The sequence below is a fragment of the Peromyscus maniculatus genome, chromosome 2 (genome assembly GCF_049852395.1).
Source record: "Peromyscus maniculatus bairdii isolate BWxNUB_F1_BW_parent chromosome 2, HU_Pman_BW_mat_3.1, whole genome shotgun sequence".
NCBI classification, from domain to species: Eukaryota; Metazoa; Chordata; class Mammalia; order Rodentia; family Cricetidae; genus Peromyscus; species Peromyscus maniculatus.
Window position 1 is genome coordinate 145,306,550 of NC_134853.1, and position 19,239 is coordinate 145,325,788.

General features: G+C 41.8%; 1 protein-coding gene across 4 annotated transcripts in view; it reads right to left on the reverse strand.

Moving 5' to 3' along the window:
- LOC102921379 (zinc finger MYM-type protein 4) overlaps positions 1-17,596 on the reverse strand; it is a 128,172-nt gene extending 110,576 nt beyond the window's left edge. Inside the window, exon 1 of one of the 4 annotated variants that reach the window (XM_076565076.1) lies at positions 17,246-17,596. In XM_076565076.1, coding sequence (XP_076421191.1) covers positions 17,246-17,293 — 48 coding nt within the window. In that variant the 5' untranslated portion in view covers positions 17,294-17,596. The remainder of the gene's footprint in view (positions 1-17,245) is intronic. The other 3 variants (XM_076565073.1, XM_076565074.1, XM_076565075.1) reach the window with 3 other exon arrangements.
- Between the last annotated feature and the right edge of the window lie 1,643 nt (positions 17,597-19,239).

Below are 19,239 nucleotides of genomic sequence, written 5' to 3' on the forward strand. Positions count from 1 at the left end.
CTGCCATCCTTTTCTTGAAAATCCTGGATTTTTAATCTTTATGTGACTTAAATGCCTTGCAGAAAAATTTTCATTAACAAATCCTACTGCCACTACATCAGTGGTCCTCAACCTTGTTGATACTACAAACCCTTCAATACAGTTCATGTATTTTTTCATGCAATTATTTTCATTGCTACTTCTTAACTATATTTGTGTTGTTATAAATTGTAATATAAATATCTAATATGCAGGATATCTGATATTCGACCCTTGTGAAAGGGTCATTCAGGTTGAGAATCACTGCACTAGATCTACAACCAATATCAAGACCAGCTTTGGCTACACAGTGAATTCAAGGCCAGCCTGGAATATGCAGGAGGATGCTATCTTTAAAAAAAGAGAAGGGGCCAGATAGTGGTGGCACGTGCTTTTAACCCCAGCACTCAAGAGGTAGAGGCAGGCAGATCTCTGTAAGTTCAAGGCTAGCCTGGTCTACAAAGTGAGTGCTGGGACAGCCAAATCTACACTGAGAAACCTTGTCTCAAAAAAAAGGGAGGGAATAGAAACCTGGGAGCTATACGTAAAAATAGTCAATCATAGAGTGCTGTTAACATAGGGTCTCTAACAGCTTACCTGGGTGCTTGTAGAAACAAGACAATTACAGTCATATTTAACAAAGTTGAATTACTAGAGTTTCACTGGTATTATATGGAAGATGAAAACCACAGGCAGAAGACAAAAACAATAGAGTGGACTTATCCTCTACAATCTGCATACCTACTACCCAACAATTAATATATTTCCTGCAAATGCCTAAATGGGCCTCTGAGCAAAACAGCTATTTTCATCAGATCACTGTGCCTGCTTACAAGAAAGTATCCACCACAATCAAGCTTACAAAGTCAAGTCCAACACAATCAACTGTTGACATTCCTTCACAGAAGGGAGAGGTTAGGGAGAGTTAACCAAACCTTCACCTCAGATTCCAGACACTCCTCTCAGCCATTTGTACACAGTGCTAATTGCAAAATGGCCTCAGGGTCTCCAGAGGTGCTAGAGTGTATAGGCCAGGGTTAAATTAACTATGGAGAAAGCCCTCATCCTATGCACTCAGAAGGCAGAAGCAGGCATCTATGAGTTTGAGGTCAGCCTGGTTAGCCTGGTCTAGAGTGAGTTCCAGGCTACAGAGAAACCTTGTCTTAAAAAAAAAAAAAAAAAAAAGGAAAGGAAAGGAAAGAGAGAGAGAGAGAACGAACATTAAGAAGAGATGATGAAGCCTGTTATGGTAGCACATGCCTTTAATCTCAGCACTCAAAAAGCAGAGGAAAGAGGATCTCTATGATTTTGAGACCAGCTTGGGTGGGTGGGGGTAAGACTAGGAATGAGTTAAATTCTTACAGGAAAATCTAAGTAAACTTGGACTTGGTGATAACTTCATAAATATGACATCAAAAATACAAGATACAGGCTGGGCAGAGGTGATGCACACCTTTAATCCCAGCACTTGGGAGGCAGAGCCAGGTGGATCTCTTCAAGTTCAAGGCCAGCCTGGTCTACAGAGCAAGATCCAGGACAGGCACCAAAAATACACAGAGAAACCCTGTCTCCAAAAACAGAAAACAAAACAAAACAAAAAAAAAAAGATACAAAAGTAAAACAAAATTTCTAAACTTCCATGCATCAAAAGATATGTTCATTAGCCAGGCGGTGGTGGCGCACGCCTTTAATCCCAGCACTCGGGAGGCAGAGGCAGGCGGATCTCTGTGAGTTCGAGGCCAGCCTGGTCTACCAAGAGAGTTCCAGGAAAGGCGCAAAGCTACACAGAGAAACCCTGTCTCAAAAAAAAACCAAAAAAAAAAAAAAAAAGATATGTTCGTGAGAATGAAAATACAGCCTAGGGATGGGGAAAAAATATTTGCAAATCACCTATTAAGAGTTCAATAGCCTGCCGGGCAGAGGCAGGCGGATCTCTGTGAGTTCGAGGCCAGCCTGGGCTACCAAGTGAGTTCCAGGAAAGGCGCAAAACTACACAGAGAAACCCTGTCTCGAAAAACCAAAAAAAAAAAAAAAAGAGTTCAATAGCCAGAAACTAGGTGTGATGGTAGGACATGCTTATAATCCTGGTACTTGGGAGGCTGTGAAAGGGAGCTCACAAATTCCAGGCTAGTTCGAGGAACACAAGTTCCAAGCCAGCCCAGGGTAAACAGCATACCCTATCTCAAGGGAGAGTGTAGTATGCAGAATACGTATATAAAAATTTCCACAATTCAGCAACAAAAGACAAACTCAGTTAAGGACCAGACAAAGGACAAAGACTTTAAATAGACATTTTACCAAAGAGGGTACACCAATGACCAATAAGCACATATTATTATTAGAAAATGTGCCAGGTAGTGGTGTGAAATACCTCTAATCTGAGCACTCAGAGGCAGAGGCAAGCAGATCTCTTGTTCAAAGCCAGCTTGGTCTACAGAGAAGTTCCAGGACAGCCAGGGCTACACAGAGAAACCCTGTCTCAAAAAAAGGGAGGGAGGGAGGGAGGGAGGGAGGGAGGGAGGGAGGGAGGGAGGGAGGGAAAAAGAAAAAAAAAAAAAGAAAAAAAGCAGGACCTGAGTTCAATCCCTAAGACCCACAAAGTGGAAACAGAGAACCAATTCCTGAAAAGTTGTCCCCTGACTTTCACATGTATGGCATATTTGAGCACAAATGCAATAAATGTAATAATAAAAAATAAAAATTAAAAAAAATTAAAAGGAAGCAGGATTCAATGCCCAGCACCCACACTGAGGCAGCTCACAACCATCCACTCCTAGAGAATCCAATTCTCTGGCCTCTTTCGGCACCTGCATTCACATGCACATACCCACACACATATACTGTCTCAGGGTTACTACTGCTGTGATAAAACCTTGACCAAAGCAACTTGGGGAGGAAAGGGTCTATTTGGCTTGAGTTTCATCACCACTGTTCTTCATGGAAAGAAGTCAAGACAGGAACTCAAACAGAGCAGGAACCTGGAGGCAGAAGCTGATGCAATGAAAGACTGCTGTTTACTAGCTTGCTCTCCATGGCTGTTCAACGTGCTTATAGAACCCAAGACCATGGGCCCAGGGATGGCACCACCCATAATGGGCTGGGGCCTCCCTCATCAATCACTAAGAAAACGTCCTACAGGCTTGCCTACAGCCAGATCTTAAGGAGGCATTTTCTCAATTGAGACTTCCTACTCTATGACCCTTAGCTTGTCTCAAGATGACATAAAACTAGCCAGTATACATACATATAATAAAAATAAATATTAAAAAATATGTAAATTAAAAATGTCACCTTTAAAAAAAATGTCTTCACAAAAAATCAAAAGAAACAAGGAAGCAAGCAAATCTGAGTCATAACAAGATACTACTTCATAATCACTAGTGTAGTCATTGCCAAACAGGAAAAAGAAAATAAGAGGTGCTTATGCAGACATGAGGAGGCTGCAGTCTCCATACATTCCTTATGGGTGGAAAACAGTACAGTAAGTAAGTACCATAGTCCTCTGGTGCCTCAAAATGACAAACACAGAATCCCCACATAACCTAGCAAATCCACTGTCAAGTATTTATCCTAAACAATGAAAGGCAGGGACTCAGATACTTTACAACAATGTTTACACAAGAATTACAACAGACAAACCTACATGACCAAGTAGAATGAAGAAATAAAATCTGGCACATACGATGAGATTTTCCCCCCTCAGGCATTAAGAGGGAATGGGAAAGTCTGATACATGTGACAACTGATATAACCTTGAAAATGTTATACTGAGTGAATCAATGAGACCATACAGGACAAATATATGATTCCACTCACATGAAATACCCACCAGAGATAGAAAGATTAGAGTTTGCCAGGGATGGGGAGAGAACTATGTGGAATGACTGCTTAGTGTGTAAGTTTTCTATTTGGGCTAAAATAAGTGGTGACTGTTGGATTTCACAAGGAATGTACGTATAGCCATTGAATTGTACATTTTTTTAAAAGATTCATTTATTTTATGTATGTGAGTGCTCTATCAGCATATATGACTTTATGCCAGAAGAGGGCACCAGATCCAACTATAGAAGGTTGTGAGCCACCATGTGGTTGCTGGGAATTGAACTCAGGACCTGTGGAAGAGCATCCAGTGCTTCAAAGATGCAAAAGAAAGAGAATTACAGACCAATCTCCCTCATGAACATTGATGCAAAAATACTCAACAAAATACTGGCAAACTGAATCCAAGAACACATAAAAAAAATTATCCACCATGACCAAGTAAGTTTCATCCCAGGGATGCAAGGATGGTTCAACATACGAAAATCTGTCAATGTAATACACCATATAAACAAACTGAAAGAAAAAAAACCACATGATCATCTCATTAGATGCTGAAAAAGACTTTGACAAAATCCAACACGCCTTCATGATAAAGGTCTTAGAGAGATCAGGAATACAAGGAACATTCCTAAACATAATAAAGGCTATTTATAGCAAGCCAACAGCCACCAGCAAATTAAACGGAGAGAAACTCAAAGCGATACCACTAAAATCAGGAACAAGACAAGGCTGTCCACTCTCCCCATATTTATTCAATATAGTACTAGAAGTTCTAGCTAGAGCAATAAGACAACAAAAGGAGATCAAAGGGATACAAATTGGAAAGGAAGAAGTCAAACTTTCACTATTTGCAGATGATATGATAATATACATAAGTGACACCAAAAATTCTACCAGGGAACTCCTATAGCTGATAAACTCCTTCAGTAAAGTGGCAGGATACAAGATCAACTCAAAAAAATCAGTAACCCTCCTATACACAAATGATAAAAGGGCTGAGAAAGTCAGAGAAACATCACCGTTTACAATAGCCACAAATAATATAAAATACCTTGGGATAACACTAACTAAACAAGTGAAGGACCTTTTTAATAAGAACTTTAAATCAATAAAGAAAGAAATTGAAGAAAATATCAGAAAATGGTAGGATCTCCCATGCTCATGGATAGGTAGAATCAACATAGTAAATTGGCAATCTTACCAAAAGCAATCTACAGATTCAATGCAATCCCCATCAAAATCCCAACACAATTCTTCACAGACTTGGAAAGAAAAATACTCAACTTCATATGGAAAAACAAAAGACTCAGGATAGCGAAAAGAATCCTGTATAATAAAGCAACCTCTGGAGGCATCACCATCCCTGACCTCAAGCTCTACTATAGAGCTATACTAATAAAAATAGCTTGGTACTGGTATAAAAACTGACATACAGACCAATGGAATCAAATTGAAGACCCTGACATTAATCCACCACATATGAACACCTGATTTTTGACAAAGAAGCCAAAACTATACAATGGAAAAAAGAAAGTATATTCAACAAATGGTGCTGGCAAAACTGGATGTCAATATGTAAAAGATTACAAATAGATCCAAATCTGTCACCATGCACAAAACTCATGTCCAAGTGGATCAAAGACCTCAACATAAATCCAGTAACACTAAACTTAATAGAAGAGACAGTAGGAAGTACTGTTGAACGCATTGGCACCAGAGATCACTTCCTAAATAAAACACCAACAGCACAGACCCTGAGCACAACAATTAATAAATGGGACCTCGGGAAATTGAGAAGCTTTTGCAGGGCAAAAGACACAGTCAATAAGACAAAAAGCCAAGAGAAGGGGAAAAGCTCTTCACCAACGCCACATCTGACAGAGGACTGATCTCCAAAGTATATAAAGAACTCAAGAAACTGGACATCAAAATACTGAACAGTCCAATTAAAAAATGGGCTAAAGAGCTAAACAGAGAATTCACAAAACAAGAATCACAAATGGCTGAAAGACATTTAAAGAAATGCTCAACATCCTTAATCATCAGAGAAATGCAAATCAAAACGACTCTGAGATACCACCTTACACCTGTCAAAATGGCTACAATCAAAAACACCAATAACAGTCAATGTTGGAGAGGATGTGGAGCAAAGGGAACACTCCTCCACTGTTGGTGGGAATGTAAACTTGTACAACCACTGTGGAAATCAGTATGGCGGTTTCTCAGAAAATTAGGAATCGAACTACCTCAAGACCCAGCCATCCCACTCTTGGGCATATACCCAAGGAATGCTGATTCATACCATAAAGATACATGCTCAGCTATGTTCATAGCAGCACTATTTGTAATAGCCAGAACCTGAAAACAACCTAGATGCCTGTCAATGGAAGAATGGATGGAAAAAATGTGGTACATATACACAATGCAGTACTACTCAGCAGAGAAAAACAATGAAAGCATGAAATTTGCAGGCAAATGGATGGAACTAGAAAAAAATCATGCTGAGTGAGGTAACCCAAACCCAGAAAGACAGTCATGGTATGTACTCACTCATAAGTGGATTCTAGATATAAAATAAAGAACAATCAGACCACAACCCATAGAACCATGGAGGCTATATATATAGCACGGAAGTCCCTAGGACGACTGTGGCTTATAATAAATTTCGGTATTACTCAATTATTGAAAAAAAAATAGCCAAACGAATGGAAATGCATGAACTATGAACCAAAGGCTGAGGGATCCCCAGCTGGATCAGGCTCTCTGAATAGGTGAGACAGTTGATTGGCTTGATCTGTTTGGGAGGCAACTAGGCAGTGGGACCGAGTCCTGTGCTCATTGCATGAGTTGGCTGTTTGAAACCTGGAGCTTATGCAGGGTCCCTTGGCTCAGTCTGGGAGGAGGGGACTGGACCTGCCTGGACTGAGTCTACCAGGTTGATTGTAGTCTGCGGGGGAGGCTTTGCACTGGAGGAGGTGGGAATGGGGGGTGGGCTGGGGGTAAGGGGAGAAGGTGGGAAGGGGGAGAACAGGGGAACCCGTGGCTGATATGTAGAACTGAATGGTATTGTAAAATAAAATAAAAGGGGGAAAAAAAAAGAACTCAAGAAAGTAGACATGAAAATACTAAACAATGCAATTTAAAAAATGGGCTAAAGAACTAAACAGAGAATTCACAAAAGAAGAATCACAAATGGCTGAAAGACATTTAAAGAAATGCTCAACATCCTTAATCATCAGAGAAATGCAAATCAAAACGACTCTGAGATACCATCTTACACCTGTCAGAATGGTTATGATCAAAAACACCAATGACAGTCAATGTTGGAGAGGATGCAGAGCAAAGGGAACACTCCTCCACTGTTGGTGGGAATACAAACTTGTACAACCACTGTGGAAATCAGTATGGCGGCTTCTCAGAAAATTGGGAATTGAACTACTTCAAGACCCAGCCATACCACTCTTGGGCATATACCCAAGGAATGCTCAATCATACCACAAAGACACATGCTCAACTATGTTCATTGCAGCACTATTCATAATAGCCAGAACCTAGAAACAACCTAGATGTCCATCAACTGAAGAATGGATTAAGAAAATGTGGTACATATACACAATGGAATACTACTCAGCAGAGAAAACCAATGACAGCATATTTGCAGGCAAATGGATAGAACCAGAAAAAATCATCCTAAGTGAGGTAACCCAAACCCAGAAGGACAAACATGGTATGTACTAACTCAAAAGTGGATTCTAGATATAAAGCAAAGAACAATCAGACTGCAATCCACAGAATCATGGAGGTTATATATATAGAAGGGGGGACCCTAGGATGACTGTGGCTTATAATAAGTTTTGGTTTTACACAATTACTGGGCAAGCCTCAATGAAACATTTCATTATTACGATAAGAATTTATACTGTATAAAGCTGATAACAGAAAAATTAATTAATTAATTTAAAAAAAAAGAGCATCCAGTGCTCTTAAACCACTGCGCCATCTCAACAGCCCCCTTAATTATACATTTTAAATCATTACAATACGACTAGGTATGTTAGCCTTTAATTACAGCACTCAAGATGTAGAAGAAGATAAATCTGTGAGTTCCAGGCCAGCCTAATCTACACAGTGAGTCCCAAGACAGCCAGGGTACAAACAGAGACCCTGTAGAAAGAAAGAAAAGGGGGGAGGAAGAGAGAGAGAAAGAGAAAAAGAGAAAGAAAGGAAGTAAGGTAGTTAAAATGGTTAAGATTTATGTGTATTTTTTCCTTTTTACTTTGTCAAATTATAATTACATATAATTATTGGGTATATAATAATATCTTATGTATACATTATGGAATGATTGAATCAAGTGAATTAACAGACCAATCAACGGGAATGGTGGGTATAAAAGATAAGTACAAAAATAAATCCTCTTTTGCAACCAAGAGTTCACTGTTCTGTACGAGTTTGGGCACATAAACGGAGAAATATGATACAAATACAGCTCAAAGCGATGATGATGTTGATACTGAGGTTGGGCCTAAGAATAGTTTATCATTTAAAAGGACAGAAATGAGAAACCTAAGATGTATCTGATGAGCATCTAATTTTCATGTGACAAATGAATATTATCCCTTTTCTGTGTGGACTGTTGCTGCAGAACAATCTTTTTGTACACTGTGAATACTTGTTACTCTCATATGTTTAATAAAGGGCTAAATAGCCAATAGCTAAGCCAGTAGAAGTTAGAAGGAACTAGTGAACAAAAAGAGATCATGGAGGCGGAGGAGCGAGACTACCAGCAAGACACAGAGGAAGCTGGATATGAACATGTCATGCTGAAAAAGGTACCACCAAGTGGTAGAACTAGGTAAGAAATATGAGCTGGGCGGTGATGGCACACATCTATAATCCCAGCACTTTGGAGGCAGAGCCAGGCAGATCTCTGTGAGTTCAAGGCCAGCCTGGTCTACAGAGTGAGATCCAGGACAGGCACCAAAACTACACAGAGAAACCCTGACTGGGGGGTGGGGGGGGTGGGGCACATCAAAAATAAATAAATAAAAAGAAAAGAAAAATATATGAGATAAATTAAGTTATACGAGCTAGTCAGAAACAAGCCTAAGCTATCGACCAAGCATTTGTAATTAATAAGTCTCTATGTTGTTCTTTGGAAACCAGCTGGCAGGACAGAGTTGACAGGCAGAACACAGAAAGGTCTGCCTATATCTTGTATTGAATGTGCAATCATGAGATCAAGAGTCAAAAGTAGCTGATTTACTGTAATGGATGTTTGCTTCAATGTAGTAAGCAATACATTGGCAATTTAAATTTTCATTTTAAGCATTGTTCATTTCCCAAATGTGGTACTAATTTCCAAAGAAGGACCTAACAAACAAAGCCTTACATTCAAAAAGAGAGGGACAGTGGTTTATGATTGTAATTCCAATACCCAGAAAGCTAAGAAGACAGATCTATGGTGATTATTTTATTTGTAATGAAATGTGATTTTATTTGTATGTTAATAAAGTTGCCCGGGGGTCAGAGCTATTAGCAAGCCATAGTGAAAGCTGGGTGGTGGTGGTGCACGCCTTTAATCCCAGCACTTGGTAGGCAGAGCTAGGTACATCTCTGTGTGTTCAAGGATACAGCCAGCATTGGACACACACCTTTAATCTCAATACCAACCATAGAAGACCTGGAGGTCTGTACAGACAGGCAGTGATTAGGAGGTCATGTGGTTGGGTTTACAACCAATGAGAAGGCAGAACAGAAACTCTATAAAAAAAAAAACAGACAGACACAGGAAGTAGGCCTCTTTTCAGAGAGGTAGGACCACCGAGACAGTTAAGGGTAAGGATTTTAGCTCTTAGCTATTGCTTTGATCTCTTGGCTTTCATCTCTGTATTGGCCAGAAGAGTCAGGGCTACAAAGAGAAACCTGTCTCAAAAGGAAAGGAAAAAAAAAGCCCTTTTATAAAAATCAAACAAATCGGCCGGGCGGTGGTGGCACACGCCTTTAATCCCAGCACTTGGGAGGCAGAGGCAGGTGGATCTCTGTGAGTTTGAGGTCGGCCTGGACTACAGAGTGAGTTCTGGGAATATGCACAAAGCTACACAGAGAAACCCTGTCTCAAAAAACCAAAAAAAAAAAAAAAAAAAATCAGTAAGAACCCTTTGAGCAGCACCTATTTCCTACTGCAAAAAGCAGTAAAATGAGTTGTCCTAAAGGAGCCCAGTCTATCCAAAATGATCATAAACACCTGGCGTGTATCTCATCAAACATCACACCTCAACTTTGTTAGAAAATACTGTACATATATTTCTAATCTTGTTCAAGGTATTGTACCTATACAGTTCATTTAACAATGTAATGCGATTTTCTAGTCCTTGAAAATTACTACTATTTAGAATAATAAAGAAATTCAGGTTAGTAGTTAGTCATTACAATCTAACTTGTAGTCATATTAGGTGTTTTCAAGGTTAAGCAGAAATATATTTTGGATAGACAGATCATCTTCAAACACTTCAGAGATCTATAGAATATGGCATTTAAGATGTTTTAATAACACAGATTTTTTTTTTTTAATGACAATGAGACATGTCTGCTCCTGGCAGCACCAATCTACTTCAGAGAAGATGATGGACATTGAAGAAACTCCATTCAGAGTTTACTTTCATTGAGGCAAAAGTTATCCACTGGGCAAGAAAGCATCCTTGTCTCGACTGCTGATAGTATGCTGTCCAAATGGACAAGCAGAACATAAAAGAAAGGACTGCTGCACCTTGCCAAGACAAGGTAGGAAGGCTCTTTAGAAAATCCTGCTTCACAGATGAGTCTGTCAGATATGCTAAGCCTGTAGGCCGATGATGCAGAGGAACTTTGGGTGATTGTCCAGGCAGCCAGCTGTTTCTGTCATTCTTCACATTTTTTGGAAGTCACTTGTTTGCACTTCCTGTTTAACTAGGTAATAGTATTTTCTTCTCAGGTCTCTGAGAGAGTTGAAGATTAGATAAGAGTTTTCCTTGTTAACAAATTCAGAAAAGAAACTCACTAAAGAGGTGTAAAGTGTATAAGTTTAAAAGACATCAAAAGATAGTTTTGGTAATACAAGGTTAGGACAGATAGTGAATTAGGGCCAGGCGGTGGTAGCGCACGCCTTTAATCCCAGCACTCGGGAGGCAGAGCCAGGCGGATCTCTGTGAGTTCGAGGCCAGCCTGGTCTACGGAGCGAGATCCAGGAAAGTCACAAAGCTACACAAAGAAACCCTGTCTTGAAAAACCAAAAAAAAGAAAAAAAGAAAAAAGAAAGAAAGTGAATTAGGTACATTTTGAACTCACCAAAATAAGATAGATAATGGAATATTTTTGCTGAATTTGTCAGATGCAAATGGACTAGACATTGTTGATGTATTTACTGCCTATATATATTGTATATAGTTACTGTACTTATTGTATATAGTTTTTCTTATTAGTTATATATATTTTTTATTTTAGACAAAAAGGGGGAAATGTGATATTTATTTGTGCTCTAACAAAGCTTGCCTAGGGATCAGATGGAAAGAGCAAGCATTATATTAAACATAGAGGTCAGGCACAGGTAGCACAAGCCTTTAATCCCAGCACTGGTTAACCATAGAGGTCTGGAGGTCTGTACAGACAGGAAGTGATGTAGCTGGCTGGAGAGAGGAAGTAAGGTGGCAGGGCACAGAAAGGTATATAAGTTGTGAATATACAGGAAGTAGCTCTCTTCAGCTGAGGATTTCTTAGCGGTAAGAATTTGTGGTTGGCTTGTTCTATTCCTCTGATCTCTCAGCTTTCACCCAATATCTGGCTCTGGGTTTTTTATTAAAAAGACCATTTAGCAATTTATGTTACACAACTTTCTAACGATTTAAAATTATAACGGTCAAAGGCAGTTAAGTATCTTAAATCCCATTTCATCCATGAAATTTCATATTGAATAACCTTATGCATCATATAGGTCTATATAGATAACTGCAACAATGCACAAACCATCTTAAAAGAAATAAAACATGTCAGGCATGCAGGCACATGCCTGTAATCCCAACACCTGAAAAATAGAAGCAGGAGTGTAAGGTAAACCATGGATACAAATCTAATTCAAGGCCACCCTGGGCTACATGAGATTCTGTTTCAAAATAATTTCAAAAAAACGAGAACTGTAGTAAACAGCTCCCACCAATCTACCTATAATGGAATTTAACATTTTGAAGGGGGGGGGCAGCATCTGGATCACAGAAATCAACTCTTTTGAACATTTTAACCAACTACCAACAATAAAATGGATTATGGATGTAAAAGCTATTGAAAATATTGGATGTAGGGCTGGAGAGATGGCTCAGCAGTTAAGAGCACAGACTATTCTTCTATAGGACCCAATTACAATTCCCAGCATCAACTGATCTATTAACTGTCTGGAACACCAGTCCCAAGGGATCCAAAACCCTCTTCTGGAATCCACAGGCACTATAATGTAGTGCAAACATACATGCAGGTAAAACACCCATACACATAAAAAAATAAATTTAAAAAAATTTATATATTGAATGTAGAAGCTGGAAAGTGGGTAAAAATGCTTGCTGCTATTGCAGAGTATCTGGATTCAGTTACCAACAGCCACATGGCAGCTCACAATATTCTATAACTCCAATTCTAGAGTATCTAATGCCCTCTTCTGGCCACCAAAGGCACCAGGGACGCATGTGGCACACACATACATGTAGGCAAACACTTATAAAATAAAAGTAGATGAATCATTTTTTTTTCAAGTATGTTGGACAGAGCATCTGGAGAGATAGCTCATCAGTTAAGAACACTGGCTGATCTTCCAAATGACCTGGGTTTGAATCCTAGCACCCATGATGGTTCCCAACAATCTATAATTCCAGTTCCAGGGATTCCAACATCTTCTGACCTCTGTAGACAATGCATGCATGCATGTATGTGATGGACAGACACACAATCGGAAGACTCATACACATAAAATAAAAATAATAATCTTTATTTTTTTCTTCAGTTTTTTGAGACAGGGTATCTCTGTATAGCCCTAGTTCTCCTGGGACTCGCACTGTAGACCAGGCTGGCCTCAAACTCACAGAGCTCAGCCTACCTCTGTTTCCATGTGCTAGGATTAAAGGCACCACCAGGCCAAAATAATAAATCTTTAAATCTATATATATTGAATGCAAACATCCTCCACAATTTATTACATATAAAAGCTGTGCGAGTGTTCTATGCATTTAAGTGTGTTAAAAATAGTGTTTGAGTCTAGCAGTGGTGGCGCACACCTTTAACCCCAGCACTCAGGAGGCAGAGGTAGGCTGATCTCTGTGAGTTTGAGGCCAGACAGGTCTACAGAGTTAGTTCCAAGACAGCCAAGGCTACACACACACACACATACACACACACACACACACACAAAAAAAAAAAAAAAAAAAAAAAAAAAAAAACCTGTATCAAAAAACAAAACAACAGCCAATGTTGGAGAGGATATGGAGCAAAGGGAACACTCCTCCACTGTTGGTGGGAATGTAAACTTGTACAACCACTGTGGAAATCAGTATGGCGGTTTCTCAGAAAATTAGGAATCGAACTACCTCAAGACCCAGCCATCCCACTCCTGGGCATATACCCAAGGAATGCTGATTCATACCATAAAGATACATGCTCAGCTATGTTCATAGCAGCACTATTTGTAATAGCCAGAACCTGAAAACAACCTAGATGCCCGTCAACGGAAGAATGGATGGAAAAAATGTGGTACATATACACAATGCAGTACTACTCAGCAGAGAAAAACAATGAAAGCATGAAATTTGCAGGCAAATGGATGGAACTAGAAAAAAATCATGCTGAGTGAGGTAACCCAAACCCAGAAAGACAGTCATGGTATGTACTCACTCATAAGTGGATTCTAGATATAAAATAAAGAACAATCAGACCACAACCCATAGAACCATAGAGGCTATATATATAGCATGGAGGTCCCTAGGACGACTGTGGCTTATAATAAATTTCGGTATTACTCAATTATTGAAAAAAAATAGCCAAATGAATGGAAACACATGAACTATGAACCAAAGGCTGAGGGGTCCCCAGCTGGATCAGGCCCTCTGAATAGGTGAGACAGTTGATTGGCTTGATCTGTTTGGGAGGCAACTAGGCAGTGGGACTAAGTCCTGTGCTCATTGCATGAGTTGGCTGTTTGAAACCTGGAGCTTATGCAGGGTCCCTTGGCTCAGTCTGGGAGGAAGGGACTGGACCTGCCTGGACTGAGTCTATCAGGTTGATTGCAGTACTGGGGGGGGGAGGGGGATTTGCCCTGGAGGAGGTGGGAATGGGGGGTAGGCTGGGTGTAAGGGGAGGGAGTGGGAGGGGGGAGAATAGGGGAACCCATGGCTGATATGTAGAAATGAATGGTATTGTAAAATAAAATTTAAAAAAAAATCTAAAAAAGAATAATAATAATGATGATGATGTTTGAAAGCTGGGGGGTGGCCCAATGGTAAAGCATGCATGCATAAAGCCCTAGGTTCAATCCCCAGAACCAAAAAGGAAAAAAGGTGTTACTTCTTTCAATAGGGTATCACTATGCAGCTCTGATTGGCCTGGAACTTGCTGTGTAGATCAAGCTGGCCTCACAAAGATCTTCCTGCCTTTGCATTCTGAATTTAAAACCATGGCCATTTCCTGCTTAAACAAGAAAAAGTTTTGACTACAATCAGTTTTCTGCCTGTTAAATGTAACCTATAATACAAAATATACTTAAGTCTAATTTGTTAGCAAAACACTTAGATTTTTCTAAGACATTCTATAAAGCAAATCACAACAGCATGAGTAGCAAATGAGTATCTCTCTGAATTTACACCATTTATCAAATGAGTATCTCTCTGAATTTACACCATTTATCCTTTATATTTCAATTAGTAGACCAAACATGTTAAACACATTCACTCAAGACAATGAAGATACAGTTTACTACTGATCACAAATTGAAGAACAATTCAGAATTTCAAAACGTATGCATTGTATATCAATATTCTAAATGAACTATTTGGACATACTATTATGAAGCTTAATCCATCCTATGATCGGATAGGAAGAGAACCTAACATTTTGCAAATCTAAGACTACCAACATTAATTTTTTTCTTGTTGCATTCTTGGTTTGTTTTTTTTTTTGTTTTGGTTTGGTTTGGGTTTTTGTTTTTGTTTTTTTGGGCCAGGATTTGTCTGGGTAGCCCTAGCTATTCTGGAACTCACTATATAGACCAGGTTGGCCTCCAACTCAGAAATCCACCTGTCTCTGCCTCCCAAGTGCTGGGATTAAAAGCTTGCTACACCACCATCCAGCCCAACATTAAATTTTAATTGTGAAAAATACTAAAATGCGGGGCTGGAGAGATGGCTCAAAGGTTAAGAGCACTGGCTGTTCTTCCAGAGGTCCTGAGTTCAATTCCCAGCAACCACATGGTGGCTCACAAGCATCTACAATGAGATCTGATGCCCTCTTCTGGCCTGCAGGCTGAACACTCACTGTATACATAATAAATAAATAAATCTTAAAAAAAAAAAAAACAAAAAAACTAAAATGCTTAAAAGACTAATGACTTTGTAAAGGGATGGCTAGATGGAATAACTTTGTGGTAAACAAGTATCTAAAAAAAAAAAAAAAAAAGCCGAGCAGTGGTGGCATACGCCTTTAATCCCAGCACTCAGGAGGCAGAGCCAGGCAGATCTCTGTGAGTTCGAGGCCAGCCTGGAATACCAAGTGAGTTCCAGGAAAGACGCAAAGCTACACAGAGAAACCCTGTCTCGAAAAAACAAAATAAATAATTAAATAAATAAATATTTTTTAAAAAGCCAATAGTAGAATCTAGGAGTTTGGATATGCAGTTGCACCCTGAATTAAAACTGTATTTTTACTTTTCTTGATAGTTATAGACAGTTTCCTAATAAACTGTTGAGGGGAAACATCTGGTGTATCCTTTATGATTTTAAGAAGAGAAACAAACTTCCTAGGGCTAGGAGTACACCTCAGTGGTAGAGGCTTGTCTCCCAGAGGCTAAAGCCCTGGATTCGATGCCCAGCACTGGAAAAGTAAAATAAAAACACTAACCAAACAAAACACCTAAGTGGCACCCAACACAAGCATTTGTAGGGGGCAACCCTGTATTCAAATCCCAGATCAAAACTCTGAACTTTGCAGACTTAATTACAGAAGAAATAAATCTACATTTCCTCAGCCACTAATGGGCTGCATAGTTCCCACTGAGTTGAACTCCTCACAAAGCACCTCACACTGGGTCAGGCACACAGTCAGCCCTCAGTATGTTAACAGTATATATAATCTTTGAACAGACACTTGTTTTATGTTGAATGAAGAAGTATTTCGGTTAAGAGTCAGTGGCAATGTTTTAACCAGGTTGTCTTAACAACTAACTCATCACTTTGAAACCTTTTCCAAAAAGGAAGACTCCTGATAGGAAACTTGATGCTTAACAAGCTGGCAAGAGGAAGTAAAAGAAACGCCTTGAAAAGCTCAATCGACAGTATTATTCTCCATCTGAAGAAAATCACTCACAATTATTTTTTTTTTTAAAGTTTCAAGACAAACTTTTAAAAGGCTTTCAACAACTCTTATGTAGACAAGGCTTCGCCTAGGCATGCAGGCTGGCTGGGTACAACCTCCTAACGACAAAACTTGTCACTCTTCCTAATTGCAGGTGAAGAAGCTAGACTACAACATATTCGTAGCTATCAAAAAAAAAAAAAAAAAAAAAAAAAAAAAAAAAAAAAACCTTCCTCCCACATCAAGACGACAACCCAACTTCTTCTGAGGTCCACTCTGGATCTTGATAACGGTCAAGGGGGAGGGGACAGTAAGCAGGAAGATGAAGCGGCTCCGGCGTTCCCGCAGCACCCTCCGGGTCACTCCTCCGAAGGCAAACCCTCCACGACTTCTTCCCGCCACCGCTGCCCCCACCTGACCTCTCCCCAGAGAAACTTCTCCACCAGACTCCGTTCTCCTCGAGGATGCAGGAGCGGAGCCTGACACCTTGCGTTCCCCCCAGGCTCCCAGACGACTACGCACGCACCACCACCACCACCGCCGCCGCCACCACCACCACTCCCGCGCCGGAGAAGGGAGGGGACCCCAGCGGACCGGGGCCCCCGCCCCTCCCCCGCCCCGCCGGCCACCCAGCTTTGTCCCACCTGCCGAGGGGACCCCGGGGCCGCCCCGGGCCGCCCCTCCCTCGGGCCGTCGACCGCACCGCGCCAGCCGGGAGCCCCCGGGAATGATCGGGGCCGGCCGCGCCCCGCCCCCCGCCCGCCGCCCGCCGCTCGCCAGCCCGCCGCCCTCCCGCCCGCAGTCCGGAGCCCGCCCGCGGCCTCACCTCACCTACCCTCGCTCGGGGGCCGGTCTCCACCTCCTGCTCCGCCATGTTGGGCCCCGCTCGGAACCGCGGCGGCTCCCGGCGCGGCGGCCGCGGCCCCTCTCGGCCCCCGCCCACACTGCAGACACGGCGCTTCGCTCGCGACGGGTCCGGTCCCCTTGGCCCCCGCGGGGCCTGACGCGGGGAGTGACGAGGGGGGCGGAGGCCCGCGCGCCGGCCGCAGCTCCCGGGGGTCCCCCACCGGCGCGCGCGTGGGCACGAGGGCCTGCCGGGGCGGGGACGGGGGCGGGGGGCCGGGACTCGGGGGGTTAATGGCCTCCAAGGGGCCCCGTGAGTAGGATTATTTTCTCTCAGAGAAATTCCTCCGCCTGCGGTTTCTTAAAGGGATCTCCAAACCAGCCCCTTGCGCGCGCCCTTAGTGCGCAGGCGCACTGCAGGCCCCGCCTCCCTTTCCCACCAAGCCCCCGGTCCTGAGCGTGCGCGGTGAGTGGCCTGGACTAGGCCAGATCCCGCTCGTCTCGTGGCTGCCAGCAGCTGCTCCCACCACTCAACTATGGCCGCTCCCTTAAAGGGACCATGACGGAGGGGTGGTGGCTGAGTGAGATCTCAATGAAGGGGCCCATCTGGAGGACTGGGAGAGATGACGGTGAGGGGTGCACATCACCACCCTACACCTGACTGCAGACATATTGCTGAGGAGAAAAAAAGGGTTGATGAGCTGAAGTTCTCAGTGACCCTTTGAGCATGAGGAAGCCCAACCAAGAAGAACGCAGGACTGTTATCTCAAGGAAAAAAACCAACAGCTTGTCATGACGGAAAGGGCAGAGACTATCAAGGACCCACCTCCGACCTTAAAATCAGATCCACTGGTGGTTTGGAAGACAGACCCAACCACGGAAGATAATTTCTAAAGTAACTTGTCATTAGGATAACGAAATGGGGAAGGACTCTGGAAACCATCTACTCCATTGCTTCCAAAGTTAACATCTCAGTATGGTCTTCGGAAGTAAATTAATTGAGCTCAAGATATTGCGTGGCCGGTGAGGAGCTAGAACCCAGACTGGAGTTGCCTTCCTCTAGGAATGCACCAAACTGTCTTCCAGGAAAGAGAACATAAAATGTAAAAGTGCCTAGATATTTGAAGAACAGGATTGCTCTCCTGGGCAGATGTGTGAGGAAAACCTTCAGCTGCTTGCTGTCTGTCATCTTTGCCTCCTCTGAAGGAGCTTGGAAATCTGACTTAAAGGATAAAAACCTAACTGTCAAAGCAGAGAAACCCAAGAAGACACTGAAAGACACTGAAGGAAGCTGAGGAGAATGAGAGCTTGATTTATTCCTCTGTCTAGTCTAGTCCTGGAGTCCTCAGATGGAATAAAACTTCCCTAGTGGAATTTTTTTTAAGATTTATTGATACATTTATCATGTATACATTGTTCTGCCTGCATGTATGCCTGCAGGCCAGAAGAGAGCACCAGATCTCATAGAGGGTTGTGAACCACCATGTTGTTGCTGGGAATTAAACTGAGGACCTTTGGAAGAGCAGCCAGTGCTCTTAACCTCTGAGCCATCTCTCCAGCTCCCCTAATGGAATTCCTAATGATGGCTTAGGGACAAAAGAGAGACATATGACAAGCAATACAATAAAATTGGTTAGGGTTGGCTGGCTGGGGTTGAGCTGGCTTGCTATGTAGCTCAGGCTGGCCTGGAACTCCTGATCCTCCTACCTTGACCATCCCAGTGCTTGGAGTGCTGAGATAATAGAAAATTCGCAAAGATCTAATTTTTTTTTTTTTAATTTAAGTCTCTGGTTGAAAAAGTGTCATTCTCCATGGCAATACTTATTGAAGGGGATCTAGCAGCTCCTGTAGTCACAGGACGGGGTCAGTCTGCAGCTGTACTTTCATGTGTCAGTCGGTGGCTCTTCGAACCCAAGAACTTTTGCTGAAAACTGACATGGCTGCATGTTTCCATGCTGGTCCTGGCTTCCTTGCTTA